Source organism: Bombina bombina, chromosome 1 (genome assembly GCF_027579735.1).
Source record: "Bombina bombina isolate aBomBom1 chromosome 1, aBomBom1.pri, whole genome shotgun sequence".
NCBI classification, from domain to species: domain Eukaryota; kingdom Metazoa; phylum Chordata; class Amphibia; order Anura; family Bombinatoridae; genus Bombina; species Bombina bombina.
Genome location: NC_069499.1, coordinates 1,404,472,749 through 1,404,482,488, shown reverse-complemented (window position 1 = coordinate 1,404,482,488; position 9,740 = coordinate 1,404,472,749). Strand labels below are relative to the sequence as shown.

Here is a 9,740-nt window from a genome sequence, read left to right as displayed (position 1 = left end):
TTTCTCATTACTAACTGTTACATTAACATCTAGAATGTGATCTACCTCTTAATAAATAAAGGCCAGTAAACACATTGTAATTACATTTTCTGCAGGTGTGCAAAAGATTAACATACTACGTAAATGGGAATTTGTAAATGTTACTTGCTGGATTTGTTTTTCAGCAGTCAAACTTGCTGTATTTGTGCAAACAATCCAGACTTGATACTAAAGTAGACAGCCAATTTCATTTTTTTAGCAAAACTTGTAATGTTCTGCAGCCTATCTAATCACCTCTGCTGACCCCAATTAGACAGATATGTAAAGCTTAGAAGTCTGCAGTCTACACTTTCAATTCTGAAAAAGGAAAACCCCACAGTTTTCAGACTTAAATTACAGGAAAAGGGAACAAAATAAATAATGTAGGTATACTGAAAAGTTAACACATAATGAAATATTTTGTATTTCAATCTCAAAGAGCTGCACGTCCCTTGAAATTAACTGCAATGGGGAAAGGTTTAAATAGTCTGTATGACAATTACAGTCTCCAATGGAATTGTTCAGAGCTGTATGATCCTTTATATACTGGGTTAGGTATTTCCACAGGGGGTGGTGTAAGTGCAGATTATTGTTTTTTTTGGGGGGGGGAAGGTTTAATTTCAATCATGTTTAGTTTTAGAGGTTAAAATTACACTGTTATTAGGGATGTAAATATTACAAAAACCAAGAGAGTGTCACATTAGTTTTCAAATACATAGAATTTATGCTTATGGTTTTGAAAATCCTATTACAGGTAGAAAACCCTTATCCAAACTACTTGGAACCAGAAAAAGGTTTGGATTTCGAAATAGTGTGGATTTTGAAATATTTGCATCTGTAACATGGGGCAGTTTAGAGAGGGGATGGGACCAAGTGTAAATAACAATATCTTAGTTGTTGTTGTTTTAAATAAATATAGACTAGCATTTGCATTTTGGAACACAAAAACCAAACCAAACAGGCAGAATTTTTATATATATATATATATTTTAAAAAAATTAAAAAGTTTGGATTTCAGAATAAGTTTGGAATTCCGGATTTGTACCTGTAGTATTGTTGACTAATGTGGTACTATTTTAAATTTTGCCTACTTGCCTGTAATTTACCTCTGAGAATTGCATTTTTCCACCCACTGCCTTAGAGAGGCTGGAATACAATTTGTTTTACACAGCATTTGCATGATTTGTGCAGCTCATTTATACCTGTATCTAGGGATATGCATATGTCTATTTCAGTAGCAAATGAATGGCGAATATGGTGGCCGCCAGCAGCATTTGGCTTTTTTCCGGCATTCTTTTGCTACCGAAACAGAAGAATGCACATCCATACCTTTATCAGACCGATCACAGCAGCGTACATACAAAAAAGATACTCAATAGACTTTCTCAACATGCACATCCCTTGTTTGCAGAACAATACGAATAAACTGTTAAATAAAACACAACTTTAGTATTCTCTTAGGGAATAATGGTGTCATATTTGGTGGAACTGGGAAGCTGAAATCTCAGGTGACATTTGCAGGGCTCTCCACTAAACCTAAACTATTAATTGGTGCTTTGACAATGTCCAACAGTGACCCCATTTATTTTCAATCTTTGGAATGACCAGCAAATAAAACGTTATTGAACAAGTAGCTACAATTTGCTTAAAGCTCTTAGTAGAATAATAAATAGGTTAGAGCTTTGGGATGAAATTCTTTGTTGAACAGCTGAACTCTCACAATTTACTGGGTTTATTTATACTCTAAAACATTCTTAAATATGGCACAAAATAAACCAAAAAACAAACAATCTTCTTGGTAAAAAAAATCAAGAAACGTCATATTTGTGCTCATGAAAAAAAAAAATAATAATACTGATAATAACGTGTGTATGTGTTTCACTTTTTTACAATTGAGATATATATATAAAAATATATATGTATATTTACACAAAGACTTGTACTGTACAAAAATGTGTATTACATCTGTTTGCAAAAGGAACAGATACTGTAAAGATTCTTAAAACTGTAAATAAAAACAATTGCAATAGCTGCAGATATGTACAATCTGAAAAGTGTATTTAACTCTATATGTGCCAGAAAAGGCTACAACACGTATAGCAATTCACCACACCTATTTCTAGCAGCCAACGGCTTAACCCTTTTGTTACACTGAATACTACTGAAATGATTTAAATGATTAAAAAATATATATATATATCCCCGTAACTGCAGTTGGGTGTTGATTTAAAATTGAAAAATAGTCGCATGGTTAACAAACTATTGACGTATGCTCTATTTTCTCTGTACTACCTAGTGGGTGGCTAGCCAAATTATGTTTATATTATATATACACACAGGGCTTGACATTTCCACTAGTCACAGACATGTAAGTAAATGCAGTAGACAAGTACAAGATTTTGACTTTTTCCTATCTTTAACATTGAGTCTAGTAACTTTTAACCCCTGACAAGTAAACTATAGTGATATCTTTCCATTATGAAGTACAAAATAATCAGTGCAATAAGCATGAAGTGGATTTAGAATACAGTAAATATTAAAAAGAATATATAATTATATGCAAAACAGAATTATAAAAATGAACAAGAAAGGTCTACTAGTTCAAAAGAAAATAAAACATTGTAAAGATGTTATAGAATCGTATACAGTAGAAATAAATAACCCAATAGAAGTGTCTGAACAGCACACTGCTATGAGTCTCTAATGTCCATATGTGACATTCTCTTCCAAAAGGAGAAGCCTCTAATACAGAACACGGGTCTGTCACCAATCTGTGCAATGACTTTAAAAAGAAAATTTAAATGAAAACTTAAAGGAGAGAAGGCAGAATAGATTGCAGTAAAATGATGAGCTCCAACTATCTGCTTATTAAATTTTTTTTAGAAGAAATGTAAAGTTTGAAGATCCTCTATGTTTGGTAGAAGGTGCAAAAAACCCTCACCAATTCCAACTTTCTATGGCCGAACAAACTGAGTGAAAGTACTTAGGATGAGTCAAATTCAAAATTAAAAAAAAAAACAATTTGGTCAGTTATGAAACTGAAAATTCATTGAATAAAACTACAGTTTCTATGTCTGTCTAAGATTTGTGGAAACAGACAACATGACTCAATGACAAAGACCTACAAACATCTATAGGAGGCTATATATTCTAAAGGCAAGCATGTTTCTAAGAAAGCTACCGTTCTTTCATTGAGCTTTTCATTCTTCTTTTGCAGCTGATAACTTAATTTATAGAATGTAGATTACTCAGTGCTGTTTAGTTTTGTCTAAGAAAATTCATGTAAAAGTACAATGGTAGTATAATTATCATACAAGCTTAGATGCTTTTTTTATATAACAAATGAGGGGGGTACAATAGCAGTAGGAAAATAGTTATACAGTTATATAATCTCTGCTCATTTTCTTTGTTTAAAATCACACATCCCTGTAAAGGAAAAACCTTGTATCTTAAGACACACAGGTAATAAAACATGAAAAAAACAAAACATTATGCTTATGATGAACTCCAGAAAACAATAAATATAGATATAAACTCTTATCTCTGGGTATCAGTGGCCTACTACAGACAACCAACTTTTTACACAAGAGGGCAACAGACTGATGTTTTAGGAGTCTAAAGGACCACATACAGATTTATAAAATGCACAAATAACATATTTCCTAAAAATGCCCAGGTACGCAACGCTAGGTTAAGGTAAGGTTGCACTGCACCCTCTGTCTGCTCTTTACCCTTCCTCAATCTAGAGTACACTTGTAAGTTACAGCCGACCTTGTTTGCATATGAAGTCCCCAAATCACAAATTCGTAGTTCTGCTTATTCAAGGGGCTGCAAACATGTAGCCAACGGACCACCATTTGGCTGCTCCTGGTCTACTTGATGAACCTGTATATTGATTGCAAATTTTCCAGTTCTTCAAGAATAGCTACTACAATTACAAGTGAAATGTAATCTAAAAAGTGGTGTCTACTTTTTTTTATTTATTTTAGCTTACCTTTACCTTATACATACAAAATGGCAAGTACCTAAAAAGCTGGTAGTTTGAATGGCATTAAATTATAACTAAGATATGGCACTAATTCCATAGCCATACTGCTTTAATATTAATATAACCCTGTAATTTATGCTAACAATCTTTCTAGAGAAAAATAATAATCTCACGTGGCTGTTTTTATCCCATCCTTTACATTTATGTAATCCTTCTAATTAATAAGCATAATTTAACTTGGTTGTAAAGCCCCCACAGTGGATACAACAATGTGTGATTCTCCAAATGGTCCCTTTTGAAGGTTTCTAATCCATTAAACACTTTGACTACATGCTTCAAACCCTATGGGGAGATGACATTATGGATTCAATGGAACATGTTAATCAACAAATATGTAATAAACCAAATATGTAGTAAACAAAAAATTCACTTTTTTCAGCATTGTATGAACGTATGTATCATCTAACATCTTATATGACATTACCTACTAGCACTCTTGTTGTTGGACAATTTAAACTTAAGGAATCTTGGCACAGGATAACTTACAATTATTTAAATAAACTAATGACATACAATGTTCTTTAATGTGACTATGGTATACCAGAAGAAAATTCAAAGCAGTATACTGGTTAATTTTATGGGCCTTCATTTTTCATAATATGCTTAACCCATTCATCCCTGAGTATTTTCTCAGCCATTGGTATATGCTGGAGTCTTAGACGTACAACATCCTTAGTGCCATAATGTAAAAAAAAAAAAAAAAGTTAAGTAAATAGAAAAGGATATGGCTGAGATAAAGCTAAAAGCCATGCAAAAATATGCCACCTTAGAGCTCCTCAAGGATGAAAGGTTAAATTATACAATTGGAATACTGTTTTCCTTCACACCATTGCCCCCTCCTCTTCTACAAAAACATTTATGCTTACTAAGTAGCGCAAAGGCATAAGGCACTTTATAACCCATTCACATATCTGGGCACGTAAGGTGTCTTGTAGCTTAGCAGCTCTTAGTAATTATTGCCCATGACCTTGTTATTAGAGAACAAAGCATATCAGCTTTCAAAGCTCCAATAGAATAGAGGTTTTCCTCAAGCAAGTGCAATCAAAGGGGGTTAATTACAAAATTAAAAAAGCAAAACAAAAAAAAAACATTTTTCTGATTGTCCAATTCTTCATTACTCATTTTTTCCAGCAGATACTATTTAAATGGCTCTGTGTACAACAACATTTTGAGGCCTGCTCTAGAATAAGAGAAATAATGAAACCATACATAGCATGCGTTACATTACATTGTCCCTCTCTGCACTCCCAGAAGCTGGAATGTGTGGATATAAACACCCTCCTACATTCTGGTATAGATACCTATTTTTAGTGATGGAGAAACAACTGTGGCAACTGAGGAGAGATCTAAAACAATAATGTGCCCCAAGAGAGCGGCTGCAGGGACTCATCAAAAGTGTTGGTGGAGACAAAAGCTTCACCATTACCAAGTTAGCTCTTAGTCATACCAATTGCCATGCTCCCAATGGCAAAATCAGTGGTACTCAAGGAATGATCAGGTGCTTATTGGCCAGCCTGTTTGGCATCAAGGCTCTGCCTGGCTTGGCAACTGTGGCTGGTATCTTAAGGGACTTCTAGGGTCAAGAGATAAGGGTCCCTGAGTATCAGGAGACATATTGAGAGGCCATTACTCCTCCTGGAGTCCCCTCTCATCTTATGGTGTCATTTTAGAGAAGATTCACTTCCTCTCTGCTTTACCCCAATAATCCCATCAGTCTTGTTTGTCCATCCTCAGACGTGCGTCTGCATCCTCTGCTGAAATCTCTGCCCGTAATCGGAATGTTGGGATGTATATGAAAATCGTGTGGCACTCGTGAATTTTCCTACTGGGTCAAATGTATCATATGGGCCTCGATCCATACCTGTGGTGGTTGGCTGTGTATAGCCGAGGCGGTAAGTGGGGTAGCCAGAGTTAGATGGGAAACCATGCGTCCCAAACTTTTCATAATTTTCATATGACAGCTGGCTGGTAGTATCTGTTGTGGCTGGAGTTACAGTGGGAGCTGGATCTGTACTATAATCTGAGGCAGGCGCCCGGCTGTATGTGTTGAGTTGGGCATAACCACTTGAATGAGAAAGGCGGGAAGAAGGGCGTGCATCAAATCGTGCCGGCCCAGGTGTACGATAATCCTGATACAGCACAGTCCGGGAATTTGGTCTGTCATCATGGGCCCGGACATTGTAGTAACCATTGGTTGGATCCTAGGGAAGAATAGCAGAGCAGATCCTTTAAGAAAATAGTAGGGAAACTAGAATTGTTTTTTTACAATAGAAAATAATAATAATAAACAAAAAAAACAATTTGGCACATCGGGGTTCTATATAAAAACTAAGGTCTCTCTAAGGATAATGTTCTCATATGAAATCTGTAATCTTATCTTAATGGATTTGACATCTACAACAATGCTCATTCCTTAAGTAAACACTCCATTCTCCCAACAGAGAAAGTACCTTCCATTTGGGAGGATGAAGGGTGTATATATATATATATATATATATATATATATATACACACATCTAACTTTGCATTTTTTGGAATTGTGTGTGTCGTGCTTTATACTGTTACTGTCTTTTGAGTGTTTTTTTTATTTTTATTACATGTACATTGTGCAGATTTTATCCAAGGAGCAGAGAAGTTATGGGTCTCAAAGGCATTGCTCCTTATCAACAGAACATCTGCAAAAGAGTTTCCTTTTTTTTTTTGGCAGTATCAGTCATAATTTAATATATAAATAAATAAATATATACATACATATATTTACACACGCACATCAATTTTACATCACAGTATGCTCTTTCATGCAAAAAGATTCTATACAAAGACAGTGCATTCAACTCCTTCATAACTAGCTGTGTTCCACTGTGTAAAGGAACAGGTGATTATCTGAAGATCTCTAAGTGCCAGAATTCATTGATTTTAAAGGGATGGATCTTGCACCTTCAACTCGTACTCTTCTCTGTCAATGGTGTCACATCGCAGATCTTGCTTGAGGTCCACATCATCCTTAAATGACTGCAAATCAGAAGCACAGTGAATGTCAGATTATGGCTTCATAGTTTAAACTCGAACCACAGTGTGTCACAGAAATAACACTCCTATCATACCATCAATGATTTATAGGCGCAACTCTCAGAAGGAGGAAAATTTCATGCAAAGCAGTTAGTAAGGAGAAACAAAAACATAGTGTTAAGCTTACACAGTTTGACTTAGATTACACCCAACTTTGAAACAGGTAGAGTCAACACTGATGTGCCAAGTTTATTCCGAATTGTAGTGCTACACACTCAGTGATGTCATACACAGTTTATAGGCATCCCTCTTACCGAATAGATTGCTTTCATGACTCGAGTAGCCGTGGAAACACTAGAAGTGTCATCTTCTCGGTCAGAGTGTAATGTAAGGGGCTCGCGGTTCACAGTTTCAACTTTGATATCGAGCTTTCGCAGATTGACATCCTTACGGCCTAAGATAAAAACTGGAGTTGACTACAAAACTTACAATGTTTAAAAAGCTACACTGCCCTCTGGTAGCCATAATAAGTAAAGCACCAGCAGTCTGTAATTTTTATTTTATGTAATTATCTATTTGTTAGCAGTGTGTCATAATGATAAACTTCAAAACCAAAAACAAGTTTCACTGCTATCTCTGCCATTACAAATAAATATTTATTAAAATCTTGCAAATCTGTATTTTATAATCTATATTGGTTAATACTGTTGTCTACATAATGATAAGAATTTAAATAGTCAGGAAAAATACATATTTGTAGCTCTCATACTAACTTCTTCTAAAACATCACATTACTTTTTAAGTTATATCTGTAATAAACAAGTGCATTAAAAGTGCCAAGTACTTACTCCCTTTACGACGTCTGTAGAGGAAGAAGATGAAAAAAACAAAGAAAACGATGACCAGAATCCCAGCTCCAATGGTTGCCCCAGCAATGATTCCCACAGGTACCACTTCTGTCAAAAAGAAGAAAAGGCAGGATATGGGAAATATAGGACTTTGGCTGGCAGATATATCTAGAATGAGTCAGATTCTGTTTGCTCTGTGGCATTGTGACTATATATTTGCTACTAATGATTGAAAGAATGTTGAAAAAACTGATAAACATAATTTATGCTTACCAGATAAATTCCTTTCCTTCCGAATAGGGAGAGTCCATGGCTTCATTCCTTACTGTTGGGAAATACAACACCTGGCCACCAGGAGGAGGCAAAGACACCCCAGCCAAAGGCTTAAATATCCCTTTCACTTCCTCATTATCCCAGTCATTCTGCTGAGGGAACAAGGAAAAGTAGGAGAAACATTAGGGTATAAATGGTGCCAGAAAAATAAAATAAATAATAGGGGATCGCCCATAGACAAGAAAAAATGGGCGAGGGCCGTGGACTCTCCCTATCCGGAAGGAAAGGAATTTATCTGGTAAGCATAAATTATGTTTCCTTGCTAAGATAGGTAGAGTCCACGGCTTCATTCCTTACTATTCGGAAAACTATACCCAAGCTTCAGAATGACTAACGGCAGGGAAGAGGCGGACTTTATTCTGAGGGCACTACAGAAAGCTGCTTCAGCCGAAGCAAAAACGTCAAACTTGTAAAATTTTGAAAAAGTATGTAAGGAGGACCAGGTAGCCACGTTACAAATCTAAACCATAGAGGCATCGATCTTAAAGGGACACTGAACCCAAATTTTTTCTTTCATGACTTAGATAGAGCATGGCATTTTAAGCAACTTTCTAATATACTCCTATAATCAATTTTTCTTCCTTCTCTTGCAATCTTTATTTGAAAAAGAAGGCATCTAAGCTTTTTTTATTAGTTCAGGACTCTGGACAGCACTTTCTTATTGGTGGATGAATTTATCCACCAATCAGCAAGAACAACCCAGGTTGTTCACCAAAAATGGGCCGGTATCTAAACTTACATTCTTGCATTTCAAATAAAGATACAAAGAGAATGAAGAAATTTTGATAATAGGAGTAAATTAGAAAGTTGCTTAAAATTTTATGCTCTATCTGAATCACTAAAGAAAACATTTGGGTTCAGTGTCCCTTTAAAGGCCCAAGAGGAAGCCACTGCTCTAGTGGAATGAGTCTTTATCCTCTCAGGAGGACGATGTCCCGTTGTCTCGTAAGCTAAGCGGATGACACTCCTTAACCAAAAAGATAGGGAAGTCGAAGTAGCCTTCTGCCCCTTACGCTTCCCAGAATAGACAACAAACGAAGAGGAAGATTGTCTAAACTCCTTAGTAGCCTGAAGATGGAACTTCAAGGCACGAACCACATCCAAATTGTGAAGTAAGCGTTCCTTCGCTGAAGGATGAGGACACAAAGAACAATCTCCTGATTGATGCTGCGATCTGACACAACCTTAGTAAGAAAACCTAATTTAGTACTTAAAACTGCCTTATCTGCATGAAAAAAAAAATCAGATAAGGGGGCTAACATTGCATTAGCCAATAAAAAGAGAACTTTCCAAGATAAAAATTTAATGTCAATGGAATGCAGATGCTCAAACGGAAGCTGTTGCAAAACCTGAAGAACAAGATTTAGGCTCCAAAGAAGGAGTCCCAGATCTAAACACAGGTCTGATCCTAATCAGAGCCTTAACAAAAGGACTGCACGTCTGGAAGCTCAGCCAGTCTCTTGTACAATAAAACCGACAGGGCT

General features: G+C 35.9%; 1 protein-coding gene across 1 annotated transcript in view; it reads right to left on the bottom strand.

Annotated features, from left to right (window-relative positions):
- Positions 1-3,318: 3,318 nt before the first annotated feature.
- Positions 3,319-9,740, bottom strand: part of KIRREL1 (kirre like nephrin family adhesion molecule 1) — a 390,224-nt gene continuing 383,802 nt past the window's right edge. The window contains exons 12-15 of the mRNA XM_053705168.1: positions 7,924-8,031; positions 7,390-7,529; positions 7,004-7,078; positions 3,319-6,267 (exon numbers count right to left, since the gene is read on the bottom strand). Of these exons, the coding sequence (XP_053561143.1) occupies positions 5,797-6,267; positions 7,004-7,078; positions 7,390-7,529; positions 7,924-8,031 (794 nt within the window). The 3' untranslated portion in view covers positions 3,319-5,796. The remainder of the gene's footprint in view (positions 6,268-7,003; positions 7,079-7,389; positions 7,530-7,923; positions 8,032-9,740) is intronic.